Below are 18,940 nucleotides of genomic sequence, written 5' to 3'. Positions count from 1 at the left end.
CTGCACATTGTTAATATGGTATTGAAACTGACCCTGTATATAGCTTCTTACTTTGTGTTCTTATTTCTTATCTTTATTTCTAGTGTTTTTGTTCTACCTTGTGTTATTGTTAGTGCTACATTGATATTGATTACAGCATTGCTGGGTTTGGAGCTGGCAAGAAAGGCATTTCACTGTACTTGTGCATGTGACATTAAGATTTGAAAAACTTGAAACATTGTACTGTTGGCTAAACATATTGGTAAATAGACCTAGACTTTTCTCCAACCAACGTAGCCCTACCCAGCGAATTTAAGCTAACATTATCCCCTTTTCAACATTGTTTTTTTTAAGAGTTTTTAATCACAATTGCTGCTGACATACTTTATAGGCTACATTGATTGATGGACCTCAAATTGTCTAGCTAGCAAATAAAAGATCCCGTCATGACTAGTTAACAAGCTAACTTTAAGGGGATAAACCAGATGGCTATATCCAAATATTGTTTGATTTGCTTGCCATCTATAGTGGCAATGACAGTAGTCTGACTGACAACTTTACCAGGATGAGGACTTGCAATGTCAAGCTCTTTCTAAAACCCTAACCTCTGATGAAGAAACCTAAATGACAAGTTTTTTGTTTAGCTAGTTAGCTACATGCCAAATGGATAGGCTACCCTCACGTATCTGAAAATATATGATTAATTTATGTTTACAGATCACGAAAAGCATGCAGTTAATAAACTCAGCAAAAAATAAACGTCCTCTCACTGTCAACTGCATTTATTTTCAGCAAACGTAACATGTGTAAATATTTGTATGAACACAAGATTCAACAACTGAGACAAACTGAACAAGTTCCACAGACATGTGACTAACAGAAATTGAATAATGTGTCCCTGAACAAAGGGGGTGGGGGGGGTCAAAATCAAAAGTAACAGTCAGTATCTGGTGTGGCCACCAGCTGCATTAAGTACTGCAGTGCATCTCCTCCTCATGGACAGCACCAGATTTGCCAGTTCTTGCCGTTACATGTTACCCCACTTTTCCACCAAGGCACCTGCAAGTTCCCGGACATTTCTGGGGGGAATGGCCCTAGCCCTCACCCCCCGATCCAACAGGTCCCAGATGTGCTCAATGGGATTGAGATCTGGGCTCTTCGCTGACCATGGCAGAACACTGACATTCCTGTCTTACAGGAAATCATGCACAGAACGAGCAGTATGGCTGGTGGCATTGTCATGCTGGAGGGTCATGTCAAGATGAGCCTGCAGGAAGGGTACCACATGAGGGAGGAGGATGTCTTCCCTGTAACGCACAGCAGTGAGATTTCCTGCAATGACAACAAGCTCAGTCCGATGATGCTGTGACACACCGCCCCAGACCATGACGGACACTCCACCTCCAAATCGATCCCGCTCCAGAGTACAGGCCAGGGTGTAACGCTCATTACTTCGACGATAAACATGAATCCGACCATCACCCCTAGTGAGACAAAACCACGACTCGTCAGTGAAGAGCACTTTTTGCCAGTCCTGTCTGGTCCAGCGACGGTGGGTTTGTGCCCATAGGCAATATCGGTGCCAGTGATGTCTGGTGAGGACGTGCCTTACAACAGGCCTACAAGCCCTCAGTCCAGCCTCTCTCAGCCTATTGCGGACAGTCTGAGCACTGATGGAGGGAATGTGCGTTCCTGGTGTAAGTCGGGCAGTTGTTGTTGCCATCCTGTACCTGTCCCGCAGGTGTGACGTTCGAATGTACCGATCCTGTGCAGGTGTTGTTACACGTGGTCTGCCACTGCGAGGACGATCAGCTGTCCATCATGTCTCCCTGTAGCACTGTCTTAGGCGTCTCACAGTACAGACATTGCAATGTATTGCCCTGGCCACATCTGCAGTCCTCATGCCTCCTTGCAGCATGCCTAAGGCGTTTTCACGCAGATGAGCAGGATCCCTGAGCATCTTTCCTTTGGTCTTTTTCAGAGTCAGTGGAAAGGCCTCTTTAGTGTCCTAAGTTTTCATAACTGTGACCTTAATTACCTACCGTCTGTAAACTGTTAGTGTCTTAACGATTGTTCCACAGGTGCATGTTCATTAACTCTTTATGGTTCATTGAACAAGCATGAGAAAGAGTGTTTAAACCCTTTACAATGAAGATCTGTGAAGTTATTTGTATTTTTATGAATTATTTTTGAAAGAGGGCCCTGAAAAAGAGACATTTCTTTTTTTGCTGAATTTAGCTGTATAACTCTGATGATCGAGCTAAATCTGGAATAATCTGAAAAGTGTAGTTCGGACTATGCACTTCTAGTCCGAACTACACACGCTCTTCAAGAGGTGATGATATTAAAGCCAAATAGCTAACGATTATTTAACAATCCCTTGAAAACGGCATGTAGTTGTCAATGGTTTTAGCAGAGCTGGGGGTCTCTTTGCCCCCCAGCAGCCAAAATCGAACGCTCTGCACCTTATGACATTTTATTGATAATGAACTATGAATATTGAATAGCAACCATTACAAATAGAATGGATAGACTGAAGAAAAAGACAGACTTAATTTCTCAGAACAAGAATAGACTGACGAGTTTCAGAAAAAAAGGTATTTGTTTCTGGCCATTTTGAGCTTGTAATCGAACCCACAAATGCTGATGCTCCAGATACCTAACTAGTCTAAAGGCCAGTTTTATTGCTTCTTTAAATCAGAACAACAGTTTTAAGCTGTGCTAACATAATTGCAAAAGGGTTTTCTAATGATCAATTAGCCTTTTAAAATGATAAACTTGGATTAGCTAACACAACGTGCCATTGGAACACAGGAGTGATGGTTGCTGATAATGGGCCTCTGAACGCCTGTGTAGATATTCCATTAAAAATCTGCCGTTTCCAGCTACAATAGTCATTTACAACAATTCTACACTGAATTTCTGATCAATTTGATGTTATTTTAATGGACCCCAAAAAATTATTTCATAAAACAAGGACATTTCTAAGTGACCCCAAACTTTTGAACGGTAGTGTATATACAGTGGGCTCCAAAATTACTGCCACCCGACTGCCAATGCACAATACTTTAAAAAATATAAACAATATAATTAGAGATAAACTGAAATACCAACATGTGAGAAATACTGTACTTTATTAATGTTTCAATGGAAGACACCAAAATTATTTATTGATTTAATTAAAAATCGATGTCCTCCAAATCAAGGTTTCACAATTAATGGCACCCTTAAAGATTATTGTAAATAAAATCTACCAAAATTAAACCAGGAATTAAATCTACTTATTTAAGTTTATCTAAGTCTTAAGGAACTACATTGAGCCATTACATCACTTGCTGTTTCACTAGGGTATAAAAATGAGGTAACACGCATGCAATATCCCTTTGTTATCCAACCCCATGAAGAAAACAAAAGAACTGGCAGTTCAAAAGAGACAGATTGTCACTGACCTTCATAAATCTGGTAATGGCTACAAGAAGATCCACAAACGATTGAGCCCTGTCAGGTCAATTATTAAAAAATTCTAAATATATGGAACAGTTGAAAACCTCACGGCTAGAGGACGCAAATGCATTTTGCCCCCCCCCCCCCAGGATAGGGAGGATGGTGAGAGAAGCAACAAAATCCCCAAGAATCACTGTGAAAGAATTGCAGGCCTTGGTGGCGTCATGGGGTCACCAGGTTTCAAAAAGCACCATCATGCAAACAAAGGTTTCTGTACCAAATATAAAGTTCTGCTTTTCTGATGTATCAAATACTTACATTTAACATTTAAGTCATTTAGCAGATGCTCTTATCCAGAGCGACTTACAAATTGGTGCATTCACCTTATGATATCCAGTGGAACAACCACTTTACAATAGTGCATCTAAATCTTTAAGGGAGGGGGGGGGGGTTAGAAGGATTACTTTATCCTATCCTAGGTATTCCTTAAAAGAGGTGGGGTTTCAGGTGTCTCCGGAAGGTGGTGATTGACTCCGCTGTCCTGGCGTCGTGAGGGAGCTTGTTCCACAATAGGGGTGCCAGAGCAGCGAACAGTTTTGACTGGGCTGAGCGGGAACTGTGCTTCCTCAGAGGTAGGGGGGCCAGCAGGCCAGAGGTGGATGAGCGCAGTGCCCTCGTTTGGGTGTAGGGACTGATCAGAGCCTGAAGGTACGGAGGTGCCGTTCCCCTCACGGCGCCGTAGGCAAGCACCATGGTCTTGTAGCGGATGTGAGCTTCAACTGGAAGCCAGTGGAGAGAGCAGAGGATCGGGGTGACGTGAAAGAACTTGGGAAGGTTGAACACCAGACGGGCTGCGGCGTTCTGGATGAGTTGTAGGGGTTTAATGGCACAGGCAGGGAGCCCAGCCAACAGCGAGTTGCAGTAATCCAGACGGGAGATGACAAGTGCCTAGATTAGGACCTGCGCCGCTTCCTGTGTGAGGCAGGGTCGTACTCTGCGAATGTTGTAGAGCATGAACCTACAGGATCGGGTCACCGCCTTGATGTTAGTGGAGAACGACAGGGTGTTGTCCAGGGTCACGCCAAGGTTCTTAGCACTCTGGGAGGAGGACACAATGGAGTTGTCAACCGTGATGGCGAGATCATGGAACGGGCAGTCCTTCCCCGGGAGGAAAAGCAGCTCCGTCTTGCCGAGGTTCAGCTTGAGGTGGTGATCCGTCATCCACACTGATATGTCTGCCAGACATGCAGAGATGCGATTCGCCACCTGGTTATCAGAAGGGGGAAAGGAGAAGATTAATTGTGTGTCGTCTGCATAGCAATGATAGGAGAGACCATGTGAGGATATGACAGAGCCAAGTGACTTGGTGTATAGCGAGAATAGGAGAGGGCCTAGAACAGAGCCCTGGGGGACACCAGTGGTGAGAGCACGTGGTGCGGAGACAGATTCTCGCCACGCCCCCTGGTAGGAGCGACCTGTCAGGTAGGACGCAATCCAAGCGTGGGCCGCGCCGGAGATGCCCAACTCGGAGAGGAGGATCTGGTGGTTCACAGTATAAAAGGCAGCAGATAGGTCTAAAAGGATGAGAGCAGAGGAGAGAGTTAGCTTTAGCAGTGCGGAGAGCCTCCGTGACACAGAGAAGAGCAGTCTCAGTTGAATGACCAGTCTTGAAACCTGACTGATTTGGATCAAGAAGGTAATTCTGAGAGAGATAGCAAGAGAGCTGGCAAGGACGGCACGCTCAAGCGTTTTGGAGAGAAAAGAAAGAAGGGAAACTGGTCTGTAGTTGTTGACATCGGAGGGATCGAGTGTAGGTTTTTTGAGAAGGGGTGCAACTCTCGCTCTCTTGAGGACGGAAGGGACGTATCCAGTGGTCAAGGATGAGTTGATGAACGAGGTGAGATAAGGGAGAAGGTCTCCGGAAATGGTCTGGAGGAGAGAGGAGGGGATAGGGTCAAGCGGGCAGGTTGTTGGGCGGCCGGCCGTTACAAGTCGCAAGATTTCATCTGGAGAGAGAGGGGAGAAAGAGGTCAAAGCATAGGGTAGGGCAATGTGAGCAGGACCAGTGGTAGAAAGTGGACCAGCGGTGTCGTTTGACTTAACAAACGAGGAGCGGATGTCGTCAACCTTCTTTTCAAAATGGTTGACGAAGTCATCCGCAGAGAGGGAGGGGGGGGGGGGGGGGGGGAGGAGGATTCAGGAGGGAGGAGAAAGTGGCAAAGAGCTTCCTAGGGTTCGAGGCAGATCCTAGGTATTTAGAGTACTTATGTCATGCAATAAAATGCAAATTAATTACTTAAAAATCATACAATGTGATTTTCTGGATTTTTGTTTTAGATTCCGTCTCTCACAGTTGAAGTGTACCTATGATAAAAATTACAGACCTCTACATGCTTTGTAAGTAGGAAAACCTGCAAAATCAGCAGTGTATCAAATACTTGTTCTCCCCACTGTATATCCATCCAGCAGTGCCTTTCTAAAGTCTTCGAAAGCCAAGTTAATAAACAGATCACTGACCATTTCGAATCCCACAGTACCTTCTCCGCTGTGCAATCCGGTTTCCGAGCTGGTCATGGGTGCACCTCAGCCACGTTCATGGTACTAAACGATATAACCGCCATCGATAAAAGACAGTACTGTGCAGCGGTCTTCATCGACCTGGCCAAGGCTTTCGACTCTGTCAATCACCGTATTCTAAATCGGCAGACTCAATAGCTTTGGTTTCTCAAATGACTGCCTCGCCTGGTTCACCAACTACTTCGCAGACAGAGGTCAGTGTGTCAAATCGGAGGGCCTGTTGTCTGGACCTCTGGCAGTCTATGGGGGTACCACAGGGTTCAATTCTCGGGCTGACTCTTTTCTCTGTATATATCAACGATGTCGCTCTTGCTGCGGGTGATTCTCTGATCCACCTCTACGCAGACGACACCATTCTGTATACATCTGGGCCTTCTTTGGACACTGTTAACCTCTTACATCTAGACGTTCCGCTAGCGGAACACCTGCTCCAATATCCAATGATAGGCGTGGCGCGAATTACAAATTCCTCCAAAAAAAAAAAACTTCAATTTTTCAAACATATGACTATTTTACAGCATTTTAAAGACAAGACTCTCCTTTATCTAACCACACTGTCCGATTTCAAAAAGGCTTTACAGCGAAAGCAAAACATTAGATTATGTCAGCAGAGTACCCAGCCAGAAATAATCAGACACCCATTTTTCAAGCTAGCATAGAATGTCACATAAACCCAAATCACAGCTAAATGCAGCACTCACCTTTGATGATCTTCATCAGATGACAATCTTAGGACATTATGTTATACAATACATGCATGTTTTGTTCAATCAAGTTCATATTTATATCAAAAACCAGCTTTTTACATTAGCATGTGACGTTCAGAACTAGCATACCCCCCGCAAACTTCCGGTGAATTTACTAAATTACTCATGATAAACGTTGACAAAAAGCACAACAATTATTTTAAGAATTATAGATACAGAACACCTTTGTGCAATCGAGGTGTCCGATTTTAAAATAGCGCAAGCGTCCCACCTAGCCCATAGAGGTTAAAATAAATTTTTATGCCATTTTTCTCTTAAAAAAGCGATAATATTCCGACCGGGAGTGGTGGTTTTCGTTCAAAGGGAGAGAAAGTAAACATGGAGTCGACTCGTGCACGAGCCTCAGTCTCATAGTACTCTGACCGGCCACTATCCAAACGCGCTAATGTTTTTCAGCCAGGGCCTGCAAAGCCACGATTCAGCTTTTTGCCGCCTTCTGAGAGCCCATGGGAGCCGTAGGAAGTGTCACGTAACAGCAGAGATCCCCTGTATTGGATAGAGATAATCAAGAAGGCCAAGAAATGGTCAGACAGGGTACTTCCTGTACAGAATCTTCTCAGGTTTTGGCCTGCCAAATTAGTTCTGTTATACTCACAGACACCATTCAAACAGTTTTAGAAACTTTGGAGTGTTTTCTATCCAAAGCTAATAATTATATTCTAGTTTCTGGGCAGGAGTAATAATCAGATTAAATCGGGTACGTTTTTTATCCGGCCGTGAAAATACTGCCCCCTATCCATAACAGGTTAACTAACCTCCAAACGAACTTCAATGCCATACAACACTCCTTCCGTGGCCTCCAACTGCACTTAAACGCTAGTAAAACCAAATACATGCTTTTCAACCGTTCGCTGCCCGCACCCGCCCGCCCAACTAGCATCACTACTCCGGACGGTTCTGACTTAGAATATGTGGACAGCTACAAATACCTAGGTGTCTGGCTAGACTGTAAACTCTCCTTCCAGACTCATATTAAACATCTCAAATCCAAAATTAAATCTAGAATCGGCTTCCTATTTTGCAACAAAGCCTCCTTCACGCCACCAAACATACCCTCATAAAACTAACTATCCTATTGATCCTCGACTTCGGCAATTACAAAACAGCTTCCAATATTCTACTCAGCAAACTGGATGCAGTCTATCACAGTGCCATCCGTTTTGTCACCAAAACCCCTTATACCACCCACCACTGCGACCTGTATGCTCTAGTCGGCTGGCCCTCGCTACATATTCGTCGCCAGACCCACTGGCTCCAGGTCATCTATAAGTCGATGCTAGGTAAAGCTTCACCTTATCTCAGCGCACTGGTCACGAAAACAACACCCACCCGTAGCACGCGCTCCAGCAGGTATATCTCACTGGTCATCCCCAAAGCCAACACCTCCTTTGGCCGCCTTTTCTTCCAGTTCTCTGCTGCCAATGACTGGAACGAATTGCAAAAATCGCTGAAGCTGGAGACTTATATTTCCCTCACTAACTTTAAACATCAGCTATCTGAGCAGCTAACCGATCGCTGCAGCTGTACATAGCCCATCTGTAAATAGCCCACCCAATCTACCTACCTCATCCCCATATTGTTTTTATTTAGTTTTCTGCTCTTTTGCACATCAGTATTTATACTTGCACATCATCATCTGCTCATCTATCACTCCAGTGTTAATCTGCTAGATTGTAATTACTCCGCTACTATGGCCTATTTATTGCCTTACCTCCTCACGCCATTTGCACACACTGTATATAGACTTTATTTTTTTATATTGTGTTATTGACTGTACGCTTGTTTATTCCATGTGTAATTCTGTGTTGTTGTTTGTGTCGCACTGCTTTGCTTTATCTTGGCCAGGTTGCAGTTGTAAATGAGAACTTGTTCTCAACTAGCCTACCAGGTTAAATAAAGGTGAAATAAAAAAATAAAAAGGCCTACAGAAATAAATGACTATAAAAACATATCTAACTGATGGGATGGATACAGAAGCTACATTCCTTGTCAAATTCAATATAGACTGGTTGATTGGAGTAGGGAAGGCCTGCTGATTTTGTACGTTTGTCCACTGATAAAGAAAGGATCAGTCTATAATTTTAATGGTAGGTTTATTTGAACACTGAAAGACAGAATAACAAAGAAAATATCCAGAAAAAAGCATGTCAAAAATGTTATAAATTGATTTGCATTTTAATGAGGGAAATAAGTATTTGACCCCCTCTCAAATCAGAAAGATTTCTGGCTCCCAGGTGTCTTTTATACAGGTAACGAGCTGAGATTAGGAGCACACTCTTAAAGGGAGTGCTCCTAACCACAGCTTGTTACCTGTAAAAAAGACACCTGTCCACAGAAGCAATCAATCAATCAGATTCCAAACTCTCCACCATGGCCAAGATTGTAGACCTACACAAGGCTGGAATGGGCTACAAGACCATCGCCAAGCAGCTTGGTGAGAAGGCGACAACATTTGTGTGCGATTATTCGCAAAAATGGAAGAAACACAAAAGAACTGTCAATATCACTCGGCCTGGGCCTCCATGCAAGATCTCACCTCGTGGGGTTGCAATGATCATTAGAACAGTGAGGAATCAGCCCAGAACTACACGGGAGGATCTTGTCAATGATCTCAAGGCAGCTGGGACCATAGTCACCAAGAAAACAATTGATAACACACTACGCCGTGAAGGACTGAAATCCTGCAGTGCCCGCAAGGTCCCCCTGCTCAAGAATACATATACATGCCCGTCTGAAGTTTGCCAATGAACATCTGAATGATTCAGAGGACAACTGGTGAAAGTGTTGTGGTCAGATGAGACCAAAATGGAGCTCTTTGGCATCAACTCAACTCGCCGTGTTTGGAGGAGGAGGAATGCTGCCTATGACCCCAAGAACACCATCCCCACCGTCAAACATGGAGGTGGAAACATTATGCTTTTGGGGTGTTTTTCTGCTAAGGTGACAGGACAACTTCACCGCATCAAAGGGACGATGGACGGGGCCATGTACCGTCAAATCTTGGGTGAGAACATCCTTCCCTCAGCCAGGACATTGAAAATGGGTTGTGGATGGGTATTCCAGCATGACAATGACCCAAAACACACGGCCAAGGCAACAAAGGAGTGGCTCAAGAAGAAGCACATTAACCTCTTAGGGCTAGGGGGCAGTATTTACACCGCCGGATAAAAAACGTACCCGATTTAATCTGGTTACTACTCCTACCCAGTAACTAGAATATGCATATACTTATTAGATATGGATAGAAAACACCCTAAAGTTTCTAAAACTGTTTGAATGGTGTCTGTGAGTATAACAGAACTCATATGGCAGGCAAAAACCTGAGAGATTCCTTTACAGGAAGTGGCCTGTCTGACCATTTATTGGCTTTCTTTGACATCTCTTTCCAAAACAAAGGATCTCTGCGGTAACGTGACACTTCCCACGGCTCCCATAGGCTCTCAGAGCCCGGGAAAAAGCTGAATGTCGTCATTCCAGCCCCAGGCTGAAACACATTATGGCCTTTCTCAAGTGGCCGATCAGGGGACAGTGGGCTTAGGCGCGTGCACTGGTCGCCCCCGTCTTTCTTTTTTTTCCTCTATTTACCGAAACGCAGATTCCCGGTCGGAATATTATCGCTTTTTTACGAGATAAATTGCATAAAAATAGATTTTAAACAGCGGTTGACATGCTTCGAAGTACGGTAATGGAATATTTAGAATTTTTTGGTCACGAAATGCGCCATGCTCGTAACCCTGATTTACCATTTTGGATAGTGTCTAGAACGCACGACCAAAACGCCGCTGTTTGGATATAACGATGGATTATTTGGGACCAAACCAACATTTGTTATTGAAGTAGAAGTCCTGGGAGTGCATTCTGATGAAGAACAGCAAAGGTAATAACATTTTTGTTATAGTAAATCTGATTTTGGTGAAGGCTAAACTTGCTGGGTGTCTAAATAGCTAGCCCGTGATGGCTGGGCTATGTACTTAGAATATTGCAAAATGTGCTTTCACCGAAAAGCTATTTTAAAATCGGACATATCGAGTGCATAGAGGAGTTCTGTATCTATAATTCTTAAAATAATTGTTATGCTTTTTGTGAACGTTTATCGTGAGTAATTTAGTAAATTCCCCGGAAGTTTGCGGGGGGTATGCTAGTTCTGAAAGTCACATGCTAATGTAAAAAGCTGTTTTTTTATATAAATATGAACTTGATTGAACAAAACATGCATGTATTGTATAACATAATGTTCTAGGGTTGTCATCTGATGAAGATCATCAAAGGGTAGTGCTGCATTTAGCTGTGGTTTGGGTTTATGTGACATTATATGCTAGCTTGAAAAATGGACAGTGTGGTTAGATAAAGGAGAGTCTTGTCTTTAAAATGGTGTAAAATAGTTATATGTTTGAGAAATTGAAGTAATAGCATTTTTAAGGTATTTGAATATCGCGCCACGGGATTAGACTGGCTGTTGCGTAGGTGGGATGATTTGGTGCCACCTACCCTAGAGAGGTTAAGGTCCTGGAGTGGCCTAGCCAGTCTCCAGACCTTAATCCCATAGAAAATCTGTGGAGGGAGCTGAAGGTTCGAGTTGCCAAACGTCAGCCTCGAAACCTTAATGACTTGGAGAAGATCTGCAAAGAGGAGTGGGACAAAATCCCTCCTAAGATGTGTGCAAACCTGGTGGCTAACTACAAGAAACGTCTGACCTCTTATTGCCAACAAGGGTTTTGCCACCAAGTACTAAGTCATGTTTTGCAGAGGGGGTCAAATACTTATTTCCCTCATTAAAATGCAAATAATTTTATAACATTTTTGACATGCGTTTTTCTGGATTCTTTTGTTATTATTCTGTCTCTCACTGTTCAAATAAACCTACCATTAAAATTATAGACTGATAATTTCTTTGTAAGTTGGCAAATGTACAAAATCAGCAGGGGATCAAATACTTTTTTCCCCCACTGTAATTGCGTCTTGTCTTAGGCTACTTTGCGAACTGCTAGTGCCATTTTACGGCCTCCTAACCAATTGTGCTCTTTTGTGTGTGTTTTTTTGGGGGCGTTATTTCTAACTTATTTTGTACCTAATGTTTCTGCCACTGTCTCTTATGACCGAAAAGAGCTTCTGGATATCAGGACAGCGATTACTCACCTCGTACTGATTGAAGATTTTTTCTTTAATGAGTCGGATGCGAAGGATTTATCTCAGACACCCGACAAGAACAAAATCCCTGTCATTTGCATGAGAAAGAGACTGAGATAGAGGACGTAGGTCGGGGTGCCTTGTAAGGATCCGACGGCGAGTATGTAATCTGCCTCTACCATCAGTCCTATTAGCCAACATACAATCATTGGATAACAAAATAGACGAGCTACAATCACGAACATCCTACCAATGGGACATTAAAAACTGTAATATCTTATGTTTCACTGAGTCGTGGCTCACGACGACATGGATAAAATACAGCTGCCGGATTTTACGCTGCATCGGCAAGATAGAACAGCTGCCTCCGGTAAGAAAACGGATGTCGGTCTGTGTATATTTGTAAACAGCTGGTGTACGAAATATAATATTAAAGAAGTCTCAAGGTTTTGCTCGCCTGAGGTCGAGTATCTCATGATAAGCTGTAGACCACACTATTTACCAAGATAGTTTTTAATATATATTTTTTGTAGCTGTCTATGTACCACCACAAACCGATGCTGGCACTAAGACCGCACTCAATGAGCTGTATAAGGCCATAAGCAAACAGGAAAACGCTCATTCAGAGGCGGTGCTCCTAGTGGCCAGGGACTTTATTGCAGGGAAACTTAAATTAGTTTGACCTCATTTCTACCAGCATGTTAAATGTGCAACCAGAGATTACATTTTTTTTTTTTTTACTCTAGACCAACTTTACTCCAACACAGAGACACACAAAACTCTCCCTCGCCCTCAATTTGGCAAATCTGACCATAATTCTATCCTCCTGATTCCTGCTTACAAGCAAAAACTAACGCAGGAAGCACCAGTGACCATGTCAATAAAGAAGTGGTCAGATGAAGCAGATGCTAAGTTACAGGACTGTTTTGCTAGCTCAGACTGGAATATGTTCCAGAGTTCTTCCTATGGCATTGAGGAGTACACCGCAGCAGTCACTGGCTTCATCAATATGTGCATCGTTGACGTCGTCCCCACAGTGACTGTACGTACATACCACCATCCAGAAGCTCAGGCAACATCCGCACTGAGCTAAAGGCTAGAGCTGCCGCTTTCAAGGAGTGGGACTTTAACACGAACGCTTATAATAAATCCCGCTATGCCCTTTGACGAACCATCAAACAGGCAAAGCGTCAAAACAGGACTAAGATTGAATCGTACTACACCAGCTCCGACATTCATCGGATGTGGCAGGGCTAGCAAACTATTACAGACTACAAAGGGAAGCACAGCCACGAGCCTACCAGATGAGCTGAATTACTTTTATGCTCGCTTCGATGCTAGCAACACTGAAGCATGCATGAGAGCTTCAGCATTTCCGGATGACTGTGTGATCACTCTCTCCATAGCCGATGTGAGTAAGACCTTTAAAGAGGTCAACATTCACAAGGCCGCAGGGCCAGACGGATTACCAGGACGTGTACTGCGACATGCGCTGACCAACTGGCAAGTGTCTTCACTGACATTTTCATCCTGTTCCTGACAGTCTGTAATACCAATATGTTTCAAGCAGACCACCATAGTCCCTGTGCCCAAGAACACTGAGGTAACCTGCCTAAATGACTACTGACCCGTAGCACTCACGTCTGTAGCTTTGAAAGGCTGGTCATGGCTCACCATCAACACCATTATCCCAGAAACCCTAAATCCACTCCAATTTGGAAACCGCCCAACAGATCCACGGATGATGCAATCTCTATTGCACTCCACACTGCCCTTTCCCACCTGGACAAAAGGAACACCTACGTGAGAATGTTCTTCATTGACTACAGCTCAGCGTTCAACACCATAGTGCCCTCAAAGCTCATCACTAAGCTAAGCTCTAATGAACTGATCCTCTGCAGGAGAGGTAACTCTGGGTCTTCCTTTCCTGTGGCGGTCCTCATGAGAGCCAGTTTCATCATTGCGCTTGATGCTTTTTGCAAATGCACTTGACTTTCTTAAAAATGTTCTGCATTGACTGACCTTCATGTCTTAAAGTAATGATGGACTGTCGTTTCTCTTTGCTTTTTGAGCGGTTCTTGCCATAATATGGACTTGGCCTCTTACCAAATAGGGCTATCTTCTGTATACCACCCCTACCTTGTCACAACGCAACTGATTGGCTCAAATGCATTAAGAAGAAAATTAATTCCACAAATTAACAAGGCACATCTGTTAATGGAAATGCATTCCAGGTGACTACCTCATGAAGCTGGTTGAGAAAATGCCAAGAGTGTGCAAAGCTGTCATCAAGGCAAAGGGTGGCTACTTAGAAGAATATCAAATATATTTTGATTTAAAAAGATTGTGGGTTACAACATGATTCCATGTGTTATTTCATAGTTTTATTCTACAATTTAGAAAATAGTCAAATAAAATAAAAACCTTGAATGAGTAGGTGTGTCCAAACTTTTGACTGGTACTGTATATACCGGGCAGTGTCAAAGGAAAGCCCAAAAGCCCAAATGTTCAAATACTCCAGCCACCCTAGTCATAGACTTCTCTCTGCTACTGCACGGCAAGTGGTACTGGAGAACCAAGTCTAGGTCCAAAAGGCTCTTTAACAGCTTCTACCCCCAAGCCATAAGACTGCTGAACAATTAATCAAATGGCCACCCGAACTATTTGCATTGACACGCCCCCCCCCCCCCCTCCCCCCCTCCTCTCTCTATTTTTACACTGCTGCTACTCGCTGTTTATTATCTATGCATAGTCACTTTACCCCTACCTACATGTACAAATTACCTTGACTAACCTGTACCCCGGTACATTTACTCGGTACCGGTAACCCCCGTATATAGCCTCGTGATTGTTATTTTATTGTGTTACTTTAAAAAAAAAAAAATTGTACTTTAGATTATTTCGTAAATATTTTATTAACTCTATTTCTTGAACTGCATTGTTGGTTAACTTCACTAGGGTAGGGGGCAGCATTCGGAATTTTAGATGAAAAGCGTGCCCAAATTAAACTGCCTGATACTCAGGCCCAGAAGCTAGGATATGCATATAATTGGTAGAATTGGATAGAACACACTCAAAAGTTTCCAAAACTGTTAAAATAATGTCTGTGATTATAACAGAACTGATATGGCAGGCAAAAACCTGAGGAAAATCCATCCAGGAAGTACTATTATTTTGAAAGGCTGTTTTTCCATTGAGAGCCTATCCACCATACAAAGACTTAGGACCCAGTTCACAATCTCCATGGCTTCCTCTACATGTGGCCAGTCTTTAGGCATTGTTTCAGGCTTTTACTCTGAAAAATGTGGGAGATACAGCACTTTTAATGAGTGGACAGTGGAAATTTCCAGACATGAGTCCAGCGTGTGATTGGGAGCGCGCCTTTCTTGTTTCTCCTTTTCTATTGACAAAGCTTTTGTCCGGTTGAAATATTATTCATTATTTATGACAAAAACAACCTGAGGATTGATTTTAAACATCGTTTGACATGTTTCTACGAACTTTTATTGTAGTTTTTTTACTTTTCGTCTGGATGATGAGAGCGCGCTTTGTGCCTTTGGATTACTGAACTAAATGCACCAACAAAACTGAGGTTTTTGGACATAAAGAGGGACATTACCGAACAAAACAAACATTTATTGTGTAACATGGAGTGCTGGGAGTGCCACCAGATGAAGATCAAAGGTTAGTGATTCATTTAATTGCTATTTCTGACTTTTGTGAGTCCTCTCCTTGGCTGGAAAATGTCTGTATGGTTTCTTGTGGCTAGGCACTGTCCTAACATAATTGCATGGTGTGCTTTCGCTGTAAAGCCTTTTTAAAATTGGACACTGTGGTTGGATTAACTAGAAGTTTATCTTTAAAATGGTGTATAATACTTGTATGTTTGAGGAATTTTAATTATGGGATTTCTGTTGTTTGAATTTGGCGCCCTGCAATTTCACTGGCTGTTGTCGAGGCGGGACGCTAGAGTCCCAATGATACCAGAGAGGTTAAGGGCTTGTAAGTAAGCATTTCACGGTAAGGTCTACAGCAGTTGTGCTCAGCGCATGTGACAAAGAACATTTGATTTGAATGTGCCCTTTTCAATTGGGTGGACTGCAACTACGAAAAACATAGCCTATAGTGAATGCAACATTTTTCGATTCTCTAAATTAGGGACCATCTCTGATAGCTATAGGACCGCAGTGTCACAAATTTGAGCTTTAATGACCTAGCAAATTCAATAACTTGGAGGTGAAATAGTTCACGTTTCTTAGTTAAAAAAAAAAAAGAAGGTATTTCATCACCTGCCGAATAAAAAAACTCGTCCTACTCCTGAAAAAGTTTATCGGACCGGATAAGCTGAAGTAAACTCGGCCAAGGACCATTAACCGGAGCCTAGAGTAATATGATTCTGCATGAAGCCCCCCCAGAGACTGAGTCCATGCTAAGACTCCGGGTCTCGAATGGAATAAGCCAAAGCCCAGTGTGTTGACTGGGTACAGTATGCCACGAGACCCTAACACGCTTTGGTGCGCTCTGCCAACTGTTGCTTTCCAATTGTGCTTAGTTGAATCATGCAAACACTGCTGAAAATAAACATTACTCAAATGTGTATAATTGTAATGGTTCTAGTGTCTTATATGCAATGGGTGCATGGTCCACAAAAACTATGCACATGTTTATATAGATTTAGTTTATATTAATTGAGTAGCATTTAGATAACTGGTCGGTAGTTCAATCAGATTTCAACTAAAATAAGACTTATTTTTCATGATGTCAAAAATAGGCTATGTAGAAAACATCTTAATTTGGTTGTGATCAGGTTATGTCCAGACCTGATTTCAACCAGTAAAATACATCTTTATCATGTCGAATGCCCGTTGGGTAATCATTTGTATTTTATTTTTCACCTGCAAATATACTAAACAAAAATGTTTCATGAGTTGAATTCAAAGAACCCAGAAATGTTCCATACACACAAAAAGCTTCTCTCTCAATTTGTGGACACATTTGTTTACATCCCTGTTAGTGAGCATTTCTCCTTTGCCAAGATAATCCATCCACCTGACAGGTGTGGCATATCAAGAAGATGATTAAACCGAATGATCATTACACAGGTGCACCTTGTGCTGGGGATTATAAAAGGCCACTCTAAAATGTAATTTTTTTGTCACAACACAATGCCACAGATGTCTAAAATTTTGAGGGAGGGTTTAATTGGCATGCTAACTGCAGGAATGTCCACCAGAGCTGTTGCCAGAGAATTGAATGTTAATTTCTCTACCATAAGCCGTTTGAGAATTTGGCAGTACGTTCAACTGGCCTCACAACCGCGTGTTGCCACGCCAACCCAGGACCTCCACATCCGGCTTCTCAACTGGCCTCACAACCGCGTGTTGCCACGCCAGCCCGGGACCTCCACATCCGGCTTCTTCACCTGTGGCATCATCTGAAACTGCGGAGTATTTCTGTCTGTAATAAAGCCCTTTTCTGGGGCCAATCAGAATTCTGAATTCTGAATTCTGATTGGCTGGGCCTGGCTCCCCAGTGGGTGGGCAATGCCCTCCCAGGCCCACCCATGGCTGCGCCCCTGCCCAGTCATGTGAAATCCATAGATTAGGGCAAAATGAATTAATTTCAATTGACTGATTTCCTTATATGAACTGTAACTCAGTAAAATCGTTAATTGTTGACTGTTGTATTTAGATTTTTGTTCAGTATACTTTATTGTAAAGGAGATTTTTTTTTTACAGTCTATAAGTGTAGGCTTTATACTGTGCCAATCCTGCCAAGCGAATTAATGCTAAACATCACATTTGATTTAATCAAATAGATCCTTAAGTCACAGGGATAGGACTCAATTAAAACAGAGTGTAGTATATCTACAGTCATTTGCATTATTAATGGTGTGGGTAATCGCTTGTCTCATTGTTATTCACTTTTCATAATAGATACTCAAATGAGAACATGATGTTTCAACCCAGCAGTAATCTTTAAAACCACCGTTTTTCACTAACGTCTCATGCAATTCACATGGACTTCTACTCACATGAAAATCTGAAGGGTCTTCCACCAAGTCCACATTGCTTCACTGTCTGTCCGTGAAAGAGACCATAGTTAACCCTACCGACAAATTTATCAAGCTCTTGTCCTGTGGCATTTACAAGCTGCGCCCCGGTTGTACACAGCATAGTCCCCTGGACCCAAAATTGCGACCCCATCGCGGCCGCAACAATGAGGACGCAACCGAAACTCAACACACCGGCAACAGAGAATATAATTTTCTTTTGACGACTTGGCATGGTGTCAGAAGTATGTGGGAAAATAATTAGTCTGACCAGTCCATGGTGTTCAATTCATCTCCAGTTGGTAGCAAATTCTTGCTGAGGCAAATGATCCAAAACGAAAACGCTAAATATCTGTGTTAAGCTATTATGACAAGTCTCATTGAAATAGCTAAATGTGTATACCGTATTGATGCTGTTCTAACGTGGACGTTGTGTATTACGTTACATTGATAGTTTTCCCCCTTGCTCATTGTTTCCAAGTAACCAAGGTTTTAAATTCGGGAGACGCTTCTCAAAGACAGCGAGATTGACGACTTTAGCCTCGGTGACCTGTTGTCTGATTGGGTACGAAGCTCATCTGCTGCACTGAACACGTGAGTTTTCTTCTTCGGTGGAGTTTATCGGCGGTTGGCATTCAATGTCATGGTGCATTACCACCACCTACTGTACTGGAGTGGGCCAGAGATGGGGAGAAAATAAATCCTACGTGGCAGCACGTTTCCCTTTGTCTCAAATATTTTGTAATTATTTTTTATCTAATGACGTTCTAGTCAGTATACTCTTTAAACTCATTTCCTGTATCCCCTTCTCCATCATACTGGATCTCATCCTCATACTGTCCACACTGTATCAGTACATGCTCCACTGTCATTATTTCCTGGCTAACAATAATCACACTTTCCTGTTGGATGCTTTCCTATCATGTTTAAAGTCTTATTCAACTGTCTGTGTCCCACCCGTAAACATGTAAAATAGCCTCCTCTCTTCTGTCTC

The 18,940-nt window shown here is 42.8% G+C and overlaps 1 protein-coding gene across 1 annotated transcript in view; it reads right to left on the bottom strand.

Moving 5' to 3' along the window:
* The window catches only part of LOC106612412 (clarin-1), a 29,526-nt gene extending 11,027 nt beyond the window's left edge, over positions 1–18,499 (bottom strand). Inside the window, exon 1 of the mRNA XM_045724313.1 lies at positions 17,929–18,499. Within this exon, the coding sequence (XP_045580269.1) occupies positions 17,929–18,181 (253 nt within the window). The 5' untranslated portion in view covers positions 18,182–18,499. The remainder of the gene's footprint in view (positions 1–17,928) is intronic.
* Between the last annotated feature and the right edge of the window lie 441 nt (positions 18,500–18,940).

The sequence above is a fragment of the Salmo salar genome, chromosome 09, assembly GCF_965601325.2.
Source record: "Salmo salar chromosome 09, fSalSal1, whole genome shotgun sequence".
NCBI lineage: Eukaryota > Metazoa > Chordata > Actinopteri > Salmoniformes > Salmonidae > Salmo > Salmo salar.
This window is presented reverse-complemented; position numbering and strand designations above follow the sequence as displayed.